General features: G+C 46.9%; 1 protein-coding gene across 5 annotated transcripts in view; it reads left to right on the top strand.

Moving 5' to 3' along the window:
- Nucleotides 1-19,981, top strand: part of GREP1 (glycine rich extracellular protein 1) — a 135,732-nt gene that overhangs the window by 27,593 nt on the left and 88,158 nt on the right. For all 5 annotated transcript variants that reach the window (XM_063430916.1, XM_063430919.1, XM_063430918.1 and 2 more), the window contains exons 4-9: nt 14,351-14,398; nt 14,473-14,505; nt 19,265-19,297; nt 19,373-19,417; nt 19,666-19,692; nt 19,857-19,904. In XM_063430916.1, coding sequence (XP_063286986.1) covers nt 14,351-14,398; nt 14,473-14,505; nt 19,265-19,297; nt 19,373-19,417; nt 19,666-19,692; nt 19,857-19,904 — 234 coding nt within the window. The remainder of the gene's footprint in view (nt 1-14,350; nt 14,399-14,472; nt 14,506-19,264; nt 19,298-19,372; nt 19,418-19,665; nt 19,693-19,856; nt 19,905-19,981) is intronic.

Genomic DNA, 19,981 nt, shown 5'->3' with positions numbered 1-19,981 from the left:
CTCTAAAATCCATAATTCACATAATATTCGGTACTTCGGAATAATCGAACGTTCGGTAGATAGCTGGGGTCGGAGCGCACACTTTGTGAGAATACCGCTCTGATCCCAGCTGAATTGACCGAACGCCGCACATAATACATTTAAACATGAAAGTTGGTTTAAAAGTACCGAATAAGTACGGGACATATAATGTACCGAACGCGGAACTCCCGAACGCTCTGGAACCCCAGCGGGGCTCGGATCATCGAGTAGCCGTTTTCAAGTCCAGGCTCTCGACGACCGAACACCGCTGCAGAGACAAAGGATCCAAGATGGCCGACCGCCGCATGGTCGGTAGTGGATCGACGGCCACCTAGGAGAGCCCTTAATTACCGATTGCAACAATGTTGCAATCGGTTACTTGGTACCACACGACTTGGGAGTGTGTGGTCGACCTGGGGAGCCCGTATTCGTACGGCGAATGGCCAGGATAGCCGTGTTTTCGTCGTATGAATGCTGGTACGCTGGCAGCGTACGGCTGCCAGCGTGCGAACGGCCATAGCACAATACATACACATTTAACGGAACACATCATACAGTCAGCCTACGGACAACCTATACTGCATATAGTCCAGAAGTGGCTAGATTTGCCACAATGCTCCCCCAGAACCAAGCCGGCATACACAGTCTGATCCCAACGGATCGGCTTGGGGATGTCCGGGAGAGTACTCACAGATCACTTTTCGAGTTCAGTCTGTCTGGATAACCCGTCAGCGTTACCGTTTTGTTTTCCGGGCCGATAGTGAATGGTAAAGTCAAAGGGCTGCAGCGCCAAACTCCAGCGCAGCAGCCGGGCATTGTCCCCAGATACACGGTTCAGCCACACTAACGGGTTGTGATCTGTGAGTAAGGAAAAAGGTTGTCCGTACAAATATGGCTGTAACTTTTTGAGGGCCCACACCACGGCCAGGCATTCTTTCTCGATGGCAGCGTAGCTCACTTCACGCGGTAGTAACTTGCGGCTTAGGTAAGCTACGGGGTGTTCTCCGCCATCGGCTCCCACTTGGCTCAGTACTGCTCCCAATCCAAACATTGAAGCGTCTGTGTGAACAAGAAATCTTTTAGTTGGATCAGGAGCAGTCAACACAGGGGCATTAGTTAGAGCCGTTTTGAGTTGCTGGAATGCCTGCTCACACTCTGGGGCCCAGACAACCTGTCGGGGAAGGTTCTTTTTAGTCAAGTCCGTCAGGGGTTTGGCCAGGGTGCTATAGTCTGGAACAAACTTCCGGTAGTAGCCGGCCGTCCCTAAAAACGCCAGCACCTGAGTCTTAGTCCTGGGGGTAGGCCACTTGGCTACGGCCTCAATCTTGGCTGGCTCGGGTCTCTGCTGCCCACACCCTACTCGGTGTCCCAGATACTGCACCTCAGCCATACCTATGTGGCACTTGCTAGGCTTTAACGTTAACCCAGCCTCCCCAATACGATCTAGGATCGCCCCTATGTGGTGTAGGTGGTCCTCCCAGGTCTGGCTAAAGATGGCTATGTCATCTAGATAGGCACAGGCATACTCTTGGAACCCGTCCAGTAGCCGATCTACCATCCGCTGAAAGGTAGCCGGAGCGTTTTTCATTCCGAAGGGCATGACCTTGAAATGGTACAGGCCAAACGGAGTGACAAACGCCGACTTGGGGACGGCGTCATCGGCTAGTGGAATTTGCCAGTATCCCTTACACAAATCAATGGTAGTGAGATACTGGCCCCGTGCCATCTTATCTAACAGCTCGTCTATCCGGGGCATCGGGTAGGCATCAGACACCGTTTTGTCATTTAGCCTCCGGTAGTCGACACAGAACCGAGTGGTGCCATCCTTTTTCGGTACTAGGACTACCGGCGATGCCCAGGGGCTATCGGAGGGTTCGATAACCCCTAGCTGTAACATCTCATCTAGCTCGGCTTTCATATGGGTACGGACGGATTCCGGAACCCTATATGGAGCCTGTCTCATAGGTAGCTGTCCCAGGGTGTCTACTCGGTGAGTGGCTAGCGGAGTGTAACCAGGTAAATTGGAGAAGGTAGCCCCTTTGGCTTCGATCAGCGCTTGTACCTGGGCACGCTCATGGGCGCTTAGCCGCTCCCCCAGCTGAACTCCCTGGGAGGGCTCTACCGGTGCCTCGGGTTCTAGTAGGTCAGGTAAGGGTAGGTTCTCCTGATCCTCTAAGGAGGAGGCGCAGATGGCCGTCACATCCTCGATCCTCTCATGGTAGGGTTTGAGCAGGTTCACGTGGAGCATGCGTCTCTTCCCTACCCCTGAGCAGGGGCCGATCACATAGGTAGTGTCGCATCGCTGCTCCACTACCTGGTATGGGCCTTGCCAGATGGCCTGCAGCTTGTCTGTGCGGACAGGTTTTAAAATTAAAACCTTCTGTCCCACCTGAAAGCTGCGGTCTCGGGCTCCTCTATCGTACCAGCGTCGCTGTCGTTGCTGGGCCGCCTGGAGGTTGGTGTGTACAGCCTGAGTGAGCGCCTCCAGACGGTCCCTGAATTCCAGGACGTATGATATGATAGGGGTCTCGTTGGTAGTACTCTCTCCCTCCCAATGTTCCCTAATTAAGTTCAAGGGTCCCCGCACCCTCCTCCCAAATAGTAATTCAAACGGGGAGAATCCGGTCGACTCCTGGGGGACCTCTCTATAAGCAAAGAGTAGGTGAGGTAGAAACCTCTCCCAGTCTTTGTGGGTCTCCCCGAACGTCCGAAGCATCTGCTTCAGGGTCCCGTTGAACCTCTCACATAACCCATTGGACTGGGGGTGGTAGGCGGAATTAACTATTGGCTTAATGCCACATACCTTCCACATATGTTGAGTAACTTCGGCCGTAAACTGGGTACCTCGGTCCGAGATTATCTCTTGGGGGAACCCTACCCGGGAAAACACTTTCATTAATGCCTCCGCTACGGTCTCGGCATGTATATTAGTGAGGGCCACAGCTTCGGGGTACCTGGTGGCGTAATCCACTACAGTCAGAATGTACCTTTTGCCAGAGGGACTGGGTTTTGGCAGGGGCCCTACGATATCTACCGCTACGCGGCTGAAGGGCTCTGCGATAATGGGTAGGGGACATAGCTTGGCCTTGTGGCGATCCCCTCGTTTACCTACTCTCTGACATACGTCGCAAGAGGTGCAATACTGGCGCACATCCTGCGAGATGCCGGGCCAGAAGAAGGCATGCGTTAAGCGGTACCGGGTACGGGTCATCCCTAGGTGTCCTGACAAGGGAATGTCATGAGCAATTCTAAGCAGCTCCTGTCTATACTTTTGCGGTACCACTAGCTGCTTGTTAGTCAGGGTGACAGACCCCCCCACATCTTTAGTCGTGACACGGTATAACAACTCCTTCTCCCAGATGTACCGCTCCCCCTCTAGCCCGGTTTGGTCTGTTTGTGCCCGGTCCCTATATACTTGGAGGGTGGGATCGGTCTGGACTTCGGTCGCAAAGGTAGTCGGGGTATCCCAGGACATGGGGGTCGGTTGGGGAGCATGGTCTCTTACCTGAGCCTCAGAGTGTATCGGTGTAGCCGTGGTGCGAGCCTGTTGCCGGGTGGTTACGGGGTGTGCCTCCTGATAGGGAGTCTGGGGAATAAAAGCGGAAGTCATTTGGCCTAAGTCATTCCCCAGCACAACATCTGCAGGTAAATTTTGCATAAGCCCTACTTCCACAGTCCCCTCTCCCACACCCCAATCCAAGTGTACTTTGGCAGTCGGTAGCCGGTATACTGCTCCCCCGGCCACCCGTACTGCCACTGACCCGCCAGTGTGGGTTGCGCCCGGGACCAAATGTGGTGCAACCAAAGTCAAAGTGGCTCCCGAATCCCTGAGCCCTTGTACCTCCTTGCCCTCTAGGGTTACTAGCTGCCGATGATGTTGTCGGTTGTCGGTGGCTCGGACCGACATTACTTCGTGGAGCACCCCTAGCGGCTCCTCAACTTGAGCGCTCAGCAATTCTTGGGTGACGGGGGCTACCTGGTAATGGTGTGCAGCAGCCCTTGGTGCCAAATTTTGTCGCACCTGATTCCAAGCCTGCCGGCTCCGGTTTTGGGTGCACTCCCGAGAAATGTGTCCCCACTGCTTGCAGGTGTGACACTGAATGTTAGCCCGGCCGTTGTATCGGGAGGGGGGTGGTGGAGTATTCAGTGCTGGCCTGTGCAGGGGTACGGTGGGGCCGGTAGGAGTAAAATTATGGGGTGGCCCGGTAATCCGAGGGAGGGCCTTATTCTGTGATCCGTGATGCCTCCGGGCATCGAAATGCTGATCCGCCAATCTAGCGGCTTCGGGTAGGGTGAGGGGTTTACGGTCTCTCACCCATTCTTGTGCGTCTGGGGACAAGCCATTAAAAAACTGCTCCAGTAGCATAAGCTGTCGTAACTCCTCCATATTAGTGGCGTTGCTGGCCTGTATCCATCCTTGCGATGCTTGATCCAGCTTGTGTGCCCACTCTGCGTGAGAATCTTTCTCCGGTTTGCGCAAGCCCCTGAACTTGCGCCGGTATGCTTCTGGGGTAATAGCATACCTCTCCAAGATCGCCCTCTTTACTTTAGGGTAATCTTTGCTGTCCTCTCGAGGTACAGCACGGTAGGCTTCAGCTGCCCTACCCGATAATTTACCGGCCAGCAGCGGTACCCATACTGCGGTTTCCAGATCGTGCAAATCGCACAGCCGCTCAAAATCCTGTAAGTACCCATCGATTTCGTCCTTTTCTTCACAAAACGCTTTAAAGGCGTGATGTGGGACTTTGGGCTTTATTTGTCCATAGGTGGAGGCAGTAACAGACTCTGCCCTAGGTGGGGTTGCTGGTGGGTTGGTTGCCAGCAGATAGTCCTGTACATCCGATATCATCACGGTCAGCATTTCCAACGATACTGGTTGTGGCAGAAACTCCAACCTGGTTCGTAGCTCTTTTTGGAATGGGGTCTCTTCCTTGGCTGGTGGAGGTGTAGCGCTGCGGGCTCTGTCTCCCTCCATTAGTTCAGCGATCAGCACAGCCTTAGATTTGTTGCTGGCTATCTTGCCCCTGGCTTCCAGTAGCTCTTTTAAAGTCTGTCGTTTCAGTATGGTGTAGTCAATCTCCATACGAATTGCCCTTGCTTTCCTTGTCCGGTAGTTCCAGTTTACACGAACGCTGCTTTTTCGGCTGTAAGGTTCGGATCCCGTCGCTTGCCACCAATTGTAACGGTATGCGGTATAACCGTCCACGACATCCGTTGGTATCTTCAGGAAATCCACAGTCAGAGTAGGAAGCAAGGCAATATTCCCAATCCTCCCAATAACCGGACGAAACACAGTTTGGGAGTCAACTCACTCGGTTTATTCACAAGCAGCGTATTTATACAGTTCCCCATGCAAGGGGTTTCCACACAGATCATCCAGGGGATTTCTCCCAACATGCATTGTGACTTTCCCAACAGGCATTGCGACACGAGAGGGATACTCCCACTAAAATGGACGATTAAGTGGATTATCCCCTCGTGTAGCAAAACCGACAATTGACTCTAAAATCCATAATTCACATAATATTCGGTACTTCGGAATAATCGAACGTTCGGTAGATAGCTGGGGTCGGAGCGCACACTTTGTGAGAATACCGCTCTGATCCCAGCTGAATTGACCGAACGCCGCACATAATACATTTAAACATGAAAGTTGGTTTAAAAGTACCGAATAAGTACGGGACATATAATGTACCGAACGCGGAACTCCCGAACGCTCTGGAACCCCAGCGGGGCTCGGATCATCGAGTAGCCGTTTTCAAGTCCAGGCTCTCGACGACCGAACACCGCTGCAGAGACAAAGGATCCAAGATGGCCGACCGCCGCATGGTCGGTAGTGGATCGACGGCCACCTAGGAGAGCCCTTAATTACCGATTGCAACAATGTTGCAATCGGTTACTTGGTACCACACGACTTGGGAGTGTGTGGTCGACCTGGGGAGCCCGTATTCGTACGGCGAATGGCCAGGATAGCCGTGTTTTCGTCGTATGAATGCTGGTACGCTGGCAGCGTACGGCTGCCAGCGTGCGAACGGCCATAGCACAATACATACACATTTAACGGAACACATCATACAGTCAGCCTACGGACAACCTATACTGCATATAGTCCAGAAGTGGCTAGATTTGCCACAGTCTGTATTGTATTCAGCGTCTGATTGTACTGTCTGTATTGTATTCGGTGTCTGATTGTACTGTCTGTATTGTATTCAGTGTCTGATTGTACTGTCTGTATTGTATTCAGTGTCTGATTGTACTGTCTGTATTGTATTCAGTGTCTGATTGTACTGTCTGTATTGTATTCAGTGTCTGATTGTACTGTCTGTATTGTATTCAGTGTCTGATTGTACTGTCTGTATTGTATTCGGTGTCTGATTGTACTGTCTGTATTGTATTCAGTGTCTGATTGTACTGTCTGTATTGTATTCAGTGTCTGATTGTACTGTCTGTATTGTATTCAGTGTCTGATTGTACTGTCTGTATTGTATTCAGTGTCTGATTGTACTATCTGTATTGTATTCAGTGTCTGATTGTACTGTCTGTATTGTATTCAGTGTCTGATTGTACTGTCTGTATTGTATTCAGTGTCTGATTGTACTGTCTGTATTGTATTCAGTGTCTGATTGTACTGTCTGTATTGTATTCAGTGTCTGATTGTACTGTCTGTGTGGCGAAACCAGCTTCGCCACTGTGAACTGGAGAGGCCTGGCTGCTAGCCTCCTGCCCGCTGACTATGGCCCCTGGACATATTGCACTTTAAAGACTATATTTGGGCATGTACTAATTTGTATTGCTGCTACTGGCCCTTTAAAATCAGCAATGGACATTTTGGGACTACTGTCCCTTTAAGACTGTGGAGCGTAGTACAGTAATCCTGCCTTTAATACTTTCATGTCATGTATGTATTTTTGTATGCAGTTAACCTGGGTTATATAGGTGTACAGCATTCATCTGATTGTTCGGTAGAATCACTCCATTCATTGTATTGAGGAAACTACCGAACAACCAGACCACCCAGGACTAAGTGTGCCTCCAATTACCGTTTGCAACAATGTTGCAAACGGGTAATTGGCAATCAGTGTAATGTGTTCTGTGTCCTCTGGGTGGCCGCCATTCAGGAAACAACCACGTGGCGGCGGCCATCTTAAACTACCGAACAGCGGTGTTTTGCCGTCGAGTGTCTGGAACTAAAATCGGACACTTGACTAGGCAAACACCGCTGAGACCTCCATACTTCCAGAAATTCGTATGGAAACTACCGAATGACCCGCCGTTCGGTAGAAAGAACCCCACAAACAAGGGAATTCATTCTAACCCTCTCCAGGCTCTATAACACAGGCAATTCGCCTGTTTTCATTCCCTTGTTTGTGACCGACCGCAGGGCCAAAATGCATGGAACTGATTTCGGATACTTTACCCATGCGGTCGGTCAATACTTTAAAGTTCCATAACTCCTGAACCATTTATCCGAATGGGCTGATTCTTGCATATGTTGTCCCCCTGAATAAGGGCTATCAGGGGATACCTGTTTTGGAGGTGTAGCATATGTATTTGGGGTACATCCAGGAATTGGGGAAAAAGGTGTACAGTATAATTGTGTTAAGTGTTAATCTAAGGGGAGGAAATGTGTGGGAGGTACATCCATGTGATTGGTTAATTTCATCCTCCCCCTGGGAGTGTCCTGTATGTACTTGGTTGTAATAAAAGCCAGACTGGGTGTCCCAGTCTTGAGTTCTTGCTTAACCCTCAAAGCGATGTGTCGTCTCGGTCTTTGGGGGAATTGGATTATATGCTGACTGCCAGGAGTGTAAGCGGATGCTTTTCCTGTTCAGCTTATTCCAGAGTTCGTGTGGTTCCAGTCGGGAGAATGGTGTTTGCAGTAGCTGCCTGTGCATCTGGAAAGGGGATTATCGCCTAAACGCATTTTTCCCCTTGTATGCTGAAACGGTCCGTTACAAGTGGTGGCAAGCGGCGGGATCGTTCCTACAACCAGAGGGACAGCTACAGACAACACCATTTTTTGGATTACAAATTGAGGGCAACGCTAGTATCCGTACAGCGACCCTATCTACAAAGGAACTCAGAAAATGGAGGAGAAGTTTCAAGTTAGATTGGACGATTACGTCCTGGAGTCTGGAGCAGTCTCAGAGGAGAACATGTTGATGTACAGAGAGACTGTCAGAGCCAAATTGTGGGACGAAGCCCTAGAGGAAGTACAGTATTCACGAGGGGATCAGCGCCGCAGCAGAAGGCAGCGAATTCTGGCTAGAATGGCAGAGCGGATGCCCCTCCTGAGAAAACAGACCACAGAAAAGTGGGTGACTAGACTCGAGATTCTAGTATACGCAGAACTGGTGCTCGACGACGCATACCAGGCGCTACAGTGGTACGCGGCTCAGTGTGTCCCCAGGATGGCAGAGTATGAGTTCCCAGAAGGCGGAGATTACACTGGCCCCGGTCGATTTTGGAATAATAGTGGTGACGAGGACTTTGGGGAAGATACCGACTATCGTTTTTGGGACCTGTACGGCATCCGAGAGAACATGCTGGGTCTCTTTGGCGCTATTGACCTCGAGGCAGACCTACGATATTTGGTTAACCAGGAATGGAACCTGGAGGGGGATTACCTGCGACTCATCAATGAGGCCTGGGAAGAGACAACCGGTCCTCCCGCCCAACAGCAACCAGCAGTACCCGAGGTAGCAGAGGTATCCAGCGACTTGGAGCAGACAAGTATGGAAGGCTCTGACGCTGAAGATGATTTTATGGCCAAGGTGAGGCAGCAAGTGGCCCAGTATGGGGGTTATATATCCATGGACACATTCCAGGGGATCTGGAACCAGGTCATGGCTGAGCAAAACTCAAAGATGGACGAAGAGTATGATGAGCAGGAAGAGTGGTACAGCAGCAGAGTAGAGGCTGCATCCGAGGAGGTTAGCCGCCCCCCCCTGAGGCGGCAGGAAGAACCCGAAGTAGGGGTCCTCATAGACTGGTCCTGTGAGCAACCCCAGGGAGATGAAGGTGTCGTCCTTCCTCCCCAGCGGCAGTGTGTACCCCAGGGAGGTGAAGGTGTCGTCCTTCCTCCCCAGCGGCAGATTGTACCTCAGGGAGCTGAAGGTGCCGTCCTTCCTCCCCAGCGGCAGTGTGTGTCCCAGGGAGATGAAGGTGTCGTCCTTCCTCCCCAGCAGCAGGCTGAGTTACAGGGGGCAGAGGTTGTTGTTCCTGCCCCCCAGCAGAAGAGTGATATGCCAGGAAGGCAGTGTGAAGTAAAGGGAGAGGAGAGCAGCGTCCTCCCTCCCCAGCGGCAGTGTGTGTCTCCGGGAGCTGATGGTGTCGTCCATCCTCCCCAGCGGCAGGCTGAGTTACAGGGGGCAGAGGTTGTTGTTCCTGCCCCCCAGCAACAAAGTGATGTGCCAGGAAGGCAGTGTGAGGTGAAGGGAGAGGAGAGCAGCGTCCTTCCTCCCCAGCGGCAGTGTGTACCTCCGGGAGCAGAAGGTGCCATCCTTTCTCCCCAGCGGCAGTTTGCCATCCAGAGAGAGGAACTTGTTACACCCTCTCTCCCACGGCAACCTAATCCACCAAGGGGAGATGTTAAGCCCCACAACTGTGCAGATGGGACCGTAGTCTCTGCACTTACAGCACAAGGGATAGGGACGGTCGGTCCTGTTCCCCAGCCTCAGTGTGATGGATCCAAAGGGGAGACAGTCGGTCTCCCCCTCCGGCAGTCGAGCTGTGCACCTAAAGGGGAGACAGCCAGTCTCCAGCAACCAGGCGCCCACCAGACTACTCCCGTGGTAGGGCTGGCAACAGGACAGAGTACCGCTGGTCTCTGCCCCCTCAGCAACCCACCAAGGCAGCCTACCCGTCTCCCACCCAGCAGTGGTGAAACACCAGAACTTGGACAAAATCCTTCCTCACCCAGATGTAGTAACCGGTTAGTGTGGGTGGGCTGCTCTGTTATTTCTGTTTCGTGGGTGGGTTGCTGGACTAACCAGGGCACTGACCGGCAGAAAGTCAGGTACCCTGTTAGTCTAATTGACAAAGGGGAGAAATGTGGCGAAACCAGCTTCGCCACTGTGAACTGGAGAGGCCTGGCTGCTAGCCTCCTGCCCGCTGACTATGGCCCCTGGACATATTGCACTTTAAAGACTATATTTGGGCATGTACTAATTTGTATTGCTGCTACTGGCCCTTTAAAATCAGCAATGGACATTTTGGGACTACTGTCCCTTTAAGACTGTGGAGCGTAGTACAGTAATCCTGCCTTTAATACTTTCATGTCATGTATGTATTTTTGTATGCAGTTAACCTGGGTTATATAGGTGTACAGCATTCATCTGATTGTTCGGTAGAATCACTCCATTCATTGTATTGAGGAAACTACCGAACAACCAGACCACCCAGGACTAAGTGTGCCTCCAATTACCGTTTGCAACAATGTTGCAAACGGGTAATTGGCAATCATGTAATGTATTCTTTGTCCTCTGGGTGGCCGCCATTCGGGAAACAAACACGTGGCGGCGGCCATCTTAAACTACCGAACAGCGGTGTTTTGCCGTCGAGTGTCTGGAACTAAAATCGGACACTTGACTAGGCAAACACCGCTGAGACCTCCATACTTCCAGAAATTCGTATGGAAACTACCGAATGACCCGCCGTTCGGTAGAAAGAACCCCACAAACAAGGGAATTCATTCTAACCCTCTCCAGGCTCTATAACACAGGCAATTCGCCTGTTTTCATTCCCTTGTTTGTGACCGACCGCAGGGCCAAAATGCATGGAACTGATTTCGGATACTTTACCCATGCGGTCGGTCAATACTTTAAAGTTCCATAACTCCTGAACCATTTATCCGAATGGGCTGATTCTTGCATATGTTGTCCCCCTGAATAAGGGCTATCAGGGGATACCTGTTTTGGAGGTGTAGCATATGTATTTGGGGTACATCCAGGAATTGGGGAAAAAGGTGTACAGTATAATTGTGTTAAGTGTTAATCTAAGGGGAGGAAATGTGTGGGAGGTACATCCATGTGATTGGTTAATTTCATCCTCCCCCTGGGAGTGTCCTGTATGTACTTGTTGGTAATAAAAGCCAGACTGGGTGTCCCAGTCTTGAGTTCTTGCTTAACCCTCAAAGCGATGTGTCGTCTCGGTCTTTGGGGGAATTGGATTATATGCTGACTGCCAGGAGTGTAAGCGGATGCTTTTCCTGTTCAGCTTATTCCAGAGTTCGTGTGGTTCCAGTCGGGAGAATGGTGTTTGCAGTAGCTGCCTGTGCATCTGGAAAGGGGATTATCGCCTAAACGCATTTTTCCCCTTGTATGCTGAAACGGTCCGTTACAGTCTGTATTGTATTCAGTGTCTGATTGTACTGTCTGTATTGTATTCAGTGTCTGATTGTACTGTCTGTATTGTATTCAGTGTCTGATTGTACTGTCTGTATTGTATTCAGTGTCTGATTGTACTGTCTGTATTGTATTCAGTGTGTGATTGTACTGTCTGTATTGTATTCAGTGTGTGATTGTACTGTCTGTATTGTATTCAGTGTCTGATTGTACTGTCTGTATTGTATTCAGTGTCCGATTGTACTGTCTGTATTGTATTCAGTGTCTGATTGTACTGTCTGTATTGTATTCAGTGTCCGATTGTACTGTCTGTATTGTATTCAGTGTCTGATTGTACTGTCTGTATTGTATGCAGTGTCTGATTGTACTATCTGTATTGTATTCAGTGTCTGATTGTACTGTCTGTATTGTATTCAGTGTCTGATTGTACTGTCTGTATTGTATTCAGTGTCTGATTGTACTGTCTGTATTGTATTCAGTGTCTGATTGTACTGTCTGTATTGTATTCAGTGTCTGATTGTACTGTCTGTATTGTATTCAGTGTCTGATTGTACTGTCTGTATTGTATTCAGTGTCTGATTGTACTGTCTGTATTGTATTCAGTGTCTGATTGTACTGTCTGTATTGTATTCAGTGTGTGATTGTACTGTCTGTATTGTATTCAGTGTCCGATTGTACTGTCTGTATTGTATTCAGTGTGTGATTGTACTGTCTGTATTGTATTCAGTGTCCGATTGTACTGTCTGTATTGTATTCAGTGTCTGATTGTACTGTCTGTATTGTATTCAGTGTGTGATTGTACTGTCTGTATTGTATTCAGTGTCTGATTGTACTGTCTGTATTGTATTCAGTGTGTGATTGTACTGTCTGTATTGTATTCAGTGTCTGATTGTACTGTCTGTATTGTATTCAGTGTCTGATTGTACTGTCTGTATTGTATTCAGTGTGTGATTGTACTGTCTGTATTGTATTCAGTGTCTGATTGTACTGTCTGTATTGTATTCAGTGTCTGATTGTACTGTCTGTATTGTATTCAGTGTCTGATTGTACTGTCTGTATTGTATTCAGTGTCTGATTGTACTGTCTGTATTGTATTTAGTGTCTGATTGTACTGTCTGTATTGTATTCAGTGTCTGATTGTACTGTCTGTATTGTATTCAGTGTCTGATTGTACTGTCTGTATTGTATTCAGTGTCTGATTGTACTGTCTGTATTGTATTCAGTGTCTGATTGTACTGTCTGTATTGTATTTAGTGTCTGATTGTACTGTCTGTATTGTATTCAGTGTCTGATTGTACTGTCTGTATTGTATTCAGTGTCTGATTGTACTGTCTGTATTGTATTTAGTGTCTGATTGTACTGTCTGTATTGTATTTAGTGTCTGATTGTACTGTCTGTATTGTATTCAGTGTCTGATTGTACTGTCTGTATTGTATTTAGTGTCTGATTGTACTGTCTGTATTGTATTTAGTGTCTGATTGTACTGTCTGTATTGTATTCAGTGTCTGATTGTACTGTCTGTATTGTATTCAGTGTCTGATTGTACTGTCTGTATTGTATTCAGTGTCTGATTGTACTGTCTGTATTGTATTCAGTGTCTGATTGTACTGTCTGTATTGTATTCAGTGTCTGATTGTACTGTCTGTATTGTATTCAGTGTCTGATTGTACTGTCTGTATTGTATTTAGTGTCTGATTGTACTGTCTGTATTGTATTCAGTGTCTGATTGTACTGTCTGTATTGTATTTAGTGTCTGATTGTACTGTCTGTATTGTATTTAGTGTCTGATTGTACTGTCTGTATTGTATTCAGTGTCTGATTGTACTGTCTGTATTGTATTCAGTGTCTGATTGTACTGTCTGTATTGTATTCAGTGTCTGATTGTACTGTCTGTATTGTATTCAGTGTCTGATTGTACTGTCTGTATTGTATTCAGTGTCTGATTGTACTGTCTGTATTGTATTCAGTGTCTGATTGTACTGTCTGTATTGTATTTAGTGTCTGATTGTACTGTCTGTATTGTATTCAGTGTCTGATTGTACTGTCTGTATTGTATTCAGTGTCTGATTGTACTGTCTGTATTGTATTTAGTGTCTGATTGTACTGTCTGTATTGTATTTAGTGTCTGATTGTACTGTCTGTATTGTATTCAGTGTCTGATTGTACTGTCTGTATTGTATTTAGTGTCTGATTGTACTGTCTGTATTGTATTTAGTGTCTGATTGTACTGTCTGTATTGTATTCAGTGTCTGATTGTACTGTCTGTATTGTATTCAGTGTCTGATTGTACTGTCTGTATTGTATTCAGTGTCTGATTGTACTGTCTGTATTGTATTCAGTGTCTGATTGTACTGTCTGTATTGTATTCAGTGTCTGATTGTACTGTCTGTATTGTATTCAGTGTCTGATTGTACTGTCTGTATTGTATTTAGTGTCTGATTGTACTGTCTGTATTGTATTCAGTGTCTGATTGTACTGTCTGTATTGTATTTAGTGTCTGATTGTACTGTCTGTATTGTATTTAGTGTCTGATTGTACTGTCTGTATTGTATTCAGTGTCTGATTGTACTGTCTGTATTGTATTCAGTGTCTGATTGTACTGTCTGTATTGTATTCAGTGTCTGATTGTACTGTCTGTATTGTATTCAGTGTCTGATTGTACTGTCTGTATTGTATTTAGTGTCTGATTGTACTGTCTGTATTGTATTCAGTGTCTGATTGTACTGTCTGTATTGTATTCAGTGTCTGATTGTACTGTCTGTATTGTATTCAGTGTCTGATTGTACTGTCTGTATTGTATTCAGTGTCTGATTGTACTGTCTGTATTGTATTCAGTGTCTGATTGTACTGTCTGTATTGTATTCAGTGTCTGATTGTACTGTCTGTATTGTATTTAGTGTCTGATTGTACTGTCTGTATTGTATTCAGTGTCTGATTGTACTGTCTATACTGTTAATAAGTTCATGAAATATTTTTCTGCACAGGAAAATACCCTCAGTATGCTCCTCAGGGTTATCAGCAGGGCCCATTTGGTGAGTTTCTATGCCGTATTGTGTTTAGATGAGAGTATTTTCCGTATCATTCACTTACTTTGTCTCTTTTACAGGCCTTCAGAATGGCTTTAAACCCGTGAAACCTGGTAAATATATATTTTTCATTTAGCTGTTTCCAGCTTCCTGTGGCAAATTACAATTTATTTAAAGGTACACTATATACTTCAGCTGCTGCCTCTGCCCCTGATCTGACATCATCAGAAGTGGTAGCCTGATTCAATCACAATGCTTCCCCATAGGATTGGATGAGACTGACAAGGAAGCAGATTAGGGGCAGAGCCAGCATCATTCAAACACAGCCCTGGCCAATCAGCATCTCCTCATAGAGATGAATTGAATCAATGAATCTCTATGAGGAAAGTTCAGTGTCTGCATGCAGAGGGTGGAGACACTGAATGTCAGTCACACTGTGCAGCACTGCCCCAGGAAGCACCACTAGCAGCCATCTGAGGAGTGGCCAGTGGAGGTATCACTAGGCTGTAATGTAAACACTGCATTTTCTCTGAAAAAAAACTGTGTTTACTGCGAAAAGCCTGAAGGGACTGATTCTACTCACCAGAACAAATACATTAAGCTGTATACAGTACAATAAGCTGTATACTATACAATAAGCTGTATACAGTACAATAAGCTGTATACTATACAATAAGCTGTATATGGTACTGTGGCGAAACCGACCTCGCCACGTGTCCTTGGAGGGGGCTGATTGCCCGCCTCTTGCCTTTGGACTATGGACCAGACTTTATGGGAATGTGATACCCCAGATAGCCATACCATGGAGCCTATTCATATAATGAAAGACTATGGGAAAGACTTTAGCTCCATGGCAATTGTACTGTGTGAGTAGGATCTGCGCGCTATTCGGTAGTTTTGTGCGTGCAGATCCCAGCTATCTGGGGATAGGTGAAATGTCTGTGTGTTATGTGTAAATGTGACTTTATGTATTTTAAAGTGTTTTATGTCGTTTTGCAACCATGTGGTTAATGGAGTCTGCCTTTAGTCGTGGGTAATTGGATTACTTCTCCAATTAACTCCAGGGCAGAAGGGAGGAAACCAGGGTGCATTGTGGGGATGTTTTTCTGCCAGCCAGAAAGGAACAAAAGATACCTTTAGTAACTTTTGAACCCCTGGTCGGATTCATGCCATTTTTTAATATGTTGTTCCCCTGAATGGATTGATTGTGGATATGTATTTTTATGTGAATGTGATGTATGCTTTTAAAGTTATGAAAGTTGTGTAAAAGTATATTTTACACTGTATGCATAATGGGATTATGTGTCACACTAAGGGGAGGGGATGTGTGGGAGGTAACATCTATGTCATTGGTTCTTTTATGCCTCCCCCTGGGTGTGGCCTGTATGTGTGAGTTGGAAATAAAAGCCAGGCTGGATGAGCCAGTCCAGAGTTCCTGTTTTACCCTCAAAGTGAAGTGTCGTCTCATTATTGGGGGAGGATTTATTGCATGCTGTTCCAGTTGACTGCTAGGAGTGTAAGCCTATTCGTATGGTTCCTATTCAATGGTCTACAGCATTCACATGCTTGGGAGAATTTAAAGGTTTCTCGGATTCGGTGTTCGTGTGTCTCCAGTCGGGAGAATGGTGTTTGCAGTAGCTGCCTGTGCATCTGTAAAGGGGATTATCGCCTAAACTGGGTTTTATCCTCTTGTAAGTGAAACGGTCCGTTACAATTGGTGGCAGCGGTGGGATCATTCCTACAACCAGAGGGACAGCTACAGACAACACCATTTCTGGATTACAAATTGAGGGCAACGCTAGTATCCGTACAGCGACCCTATCTACAAAGGAAATCAGGAAAATGGAAGGAGACAGAGTCGCAGCTGCTGCAGCACCTCCAAGGGAGGAGGAGGAATCCGAGTTTATCAGGGAATATAGGAGCAGGATGGCTCTATTCTCACCAGCCCGAGCGGAGCAGATGGCATCCCGGGTCTACGACGATTTACAGGCGTACCTCATGCTGCTAATGACGCAGAGGAACCAACAAGATTGGTCCTGTGAGGAACCACAACAGGCAGGTGGAGATGGGACCGAGGTCTCTCCACCGGGCCCAACGGGATGGTGGGCAGCAGGCCCAGATCCCCAGCAGCAAAGTGATGTGCCAGGAAGGCAGTGTGAAGTGAAGGGAGAGGAGAGCAGCGTCCTCCCTCCCCAGCGGCAGTGTGTCCCCCAGGGAGCAGAAGGTGCAGTCCTTCCTCCCCAGCGGCAGTGTGTATCCCAGGGAGCTGAAGGTGCAATCCTTCCTCCCCAGCGGCAGTGTGTATCCCAGGGAGCTGAAGGTGCAATCCTTCCTCCCCAGCGGCAGTTCACCGTCCAGAGAGAGGAGCTTGTTACACCCTCTCTCCCACGGCAGCCTAACCCACCAAGGGGAGATGTTAAGCCCCACAACTGTGCAGATGGGACCGTAGTCTCTGCACTTACAGCACCAGGGGTAGGGACGGTCGGTCCTGTTCCCCAGCCTCAGAGTGATGTATCCAAAGGGGAGACAGTCAGTCTCTCCCTCCGACAGCCGAGATGTGCATCTAAAGGGGAGACAGTCAGTCTCCAGCAACCAGGCTCCAACCAGGCTACTCCCGGGGTAGTGCTGGCACCAGGACAGAGTACCGCTGGTCTCTGCACCCTCAGCAACCCACCAAGGCAGCCTACCAGTCCCCCACACAGCCGTGGTAAGGCACCTGGACATGGACAAGATTCTCCCTTACCCAGGTGTAGTAATGGTTTCTTGTGGGTGGGCTGTACTGCTGTTTCTGTCTTGTGGGTGGGCTGCTGGACTAACAAGGGCACTGACCGGCAGGAGGTCAAGTACCCTGTTAGTCTGGGGGGTAAAGGGGAGAAGTGTGGCGAAACCGACCTCGCCACGTGTCCTTGGAGGGGGCTGATTGCCCGCCTCTTGCCTTTGGACTATGGACCAGACTTTATGGGAATGTGATACCCCAGATAGCCATACCATGGAGCCTATTCATATAATGAAAGACTATGGGAAAGACTTTAGCTCCATGGCAATTGTACTGTGTGAGTAGGATCTGCGCGCTATTCGGTAGTTTTGTGCGTGCAGATCCCAGCTATCTGGGGATAGGTGAAATGTCTGTGTGTTATGTGTAAATGTGACTTTATGTATTTTAAAGTGTTTTATGTCGTTTTGCAACCATGTGGTTAATGGAGTCTGCCTTTAGTCCTGGATAATTGGATTACTTCCCCAATTAACTCCAGGGCAGAAGGGAGGAAACCAGGGTGCATTGTGGGGATGTTTTTCTGCCAGCCAGAAAGGAACAAAAGATACTTTTAGTAACTTTTGAACCCCTGGTCGGATTCATGCCATTTTTTAATATGTTGTTCCCCTGAATGGATTGATTGTGGATATGTATTTTTATGTGAATGTGATGTATGCTTTTAAAGTTATGAAAGTTGTGTAAAAGTATATTTTACACTGTATGCATAATGGGATTATGTGTCACACTAAGGGGAGGGGATGTGTGGGAGGTAACATCTACGTCATTGGTTCTTTTATGCCTCCCCCTGGGTGTGGCCTGTATGTGTGAGTTGGAAATAAAAGCCAGGCTGGATGAGCCAGTCCAGAGTTCCTGTTTTACCCTCAAAGTGATGTGTCGTCTCATTATTGGGGGGAAGGATTTATTGCATGCTGTTCCAGTTGACTGCTAGTACAAGCCTATTCGTATGGTTCCTATTCAATGGTCTAAAGCATTCATATGCTTGGGAGAATTTAAAGGTTTCTCGGATTCAGTGTTCGTGTGGTTCCAGTCGGGAGAATGGTGTTTGCAGTAGCTGCCTGTGCATCTGTAAAGGGGATTATCGCCTAAACTGGGTTTTATCCTCTTGTAAGTGAAACGGTCCGTTACAGGTACAATAAGCTGTATACCATACAATAATCTGTATATGGTACAATAAGCTGTATACAGTACAATAAGCTGTATACTATACAATAAGCTGTATACTGTACAATAAGCTGTATATGGTACAATAAGCTGTATACTATACAATAAGCTGTATATGGTACAATAAGCTGTATACAGTACAATAAGCGGTATATGGTACAATAAGCTGTATACTATACAATAAGCTGTATATGGTACAATAAGCTGTATACTATACAATATGCTGTATACTATACAATAAGCTGTATATGGTACAATAAGCTGTATACTATACAATAAGCTGTATATGGTACAATAAGCTGTATACTATACAATAAGCTGTATATGGTACAATAAGCTGTATACTATACAATAAGCTGTATACTATACAATAAGCTGTATATGGTACAATAAGCTGTATACTATACAATAAGCTGTATATGGTACAATAAGCTGTATACTATACAATAAGCTGTATATGGTACAATAAGCTGTATACAGTACAATAAGCTGCAGTTGTTCTGGTGACTACAGTGTCCCTTTAATGGTGGAATAATGTCAAATCACCTTAATGTCTGTCATCCAGAACAATAAGTACAAACAGACACTTTATACATTACAGCAGTGATCTGGTGTGTGTGTGTGTGTGTGTGCCTTTTTCTCCCTCCCTCCATTCACTCTGAGTGGCCTTAATTCCTTCTCAGCTTCATTCTCTCTGTCTGTCTCTCTCTCTATCTGTCTGTCTCTATCTGTCTGTGTCTCAATATCTAATCTCAGTTTTGTTCTCTCTCTCTGTTTGTCTAAGTCTCAGGTTTGTCTGTGTCTCAATATCTAATCTCAGTTATGTTCTCTTTCTCTCTCTCTCTCTCTGTCTGTCTCTCCCTCTGACTGTCTCTCTCTCTGTCTGTCTTTGTCTCGAGATGTAATCTCAGTTTGGTTCTGTCTCTGTTTATTTGTAGGTTTTGCTCCTGTCCAGCCATTCTATGACCCAGGTGGGTGTTTATAACCCTTGTTAGATAGTTTTTGCTCACGTAGGTTGGTTATCTGATTGTTTGTTCTCTAATCAGCCACAGGTCTGGGGAGATTTCAACAACCTGCCAAACGGAAACCAGGTGACTAAATCTGTAGAAACGCCTGTACAACTCATTCCCGTTCACCTTTAACTAACGAATCCAATCACCCGAGCAGTATTACAGAAATGATCTTTTCATTCATTATAAGCATGTACCCATGAGTTAACTATCAATAAAGTATTTTCTTTTTGTACGTTTTTGTCATGTTTGTGTATATTATAGATATGTCAATGCCCAGTCTCTTCTCATTGCTCACATGGTCTTTCTCCGATCTTTGTCTATTGTAGGATTTGCAGGAAAGTCCCCGAAAGCAGGTATCTCACTCTTTTCTGCATTTTCTATGTCTCCATGTTATTTGTTATATTGATTTACCCAGGACATACTTGAAAACGAAAGAAATCTCAATGTATCTTTCTTGGTAAAATATTTTATAAATAAAAATGAATAAATATACAAAGGTTTCTTTTTCTCTCGGTAGGTTATGGTCCAGGAGCTGGAAGTTACCCCAATGCTGGAGCACAACTAGGTAATAACCTTCAAGGATCCTTCATCCATGCAGCGGGTCTGGCTCCAGGTCCATCCATGCAGCAGGTTTGGTTCCAG

The sequence above is a fragment of the Pelobates fuscus genome, chromosome 8 (assembly GCF_036172605.1).
Source record: "Pelobates fuscus isolate aPelFus1 chromosome 8, aPelFus1.pri, whole genome shotgun sequence".
NCBI classification, from domain to species: Eukaryota; Metazoa; Chordata; class Amphibia; order Anura; family Pelobatidae; genus Pelobates; species Pelobates fuscus.
Note: the sequence above shows the minus strand (reverse complement) of the source record. Positions and strands in the feature narration are given on the sequence as shown.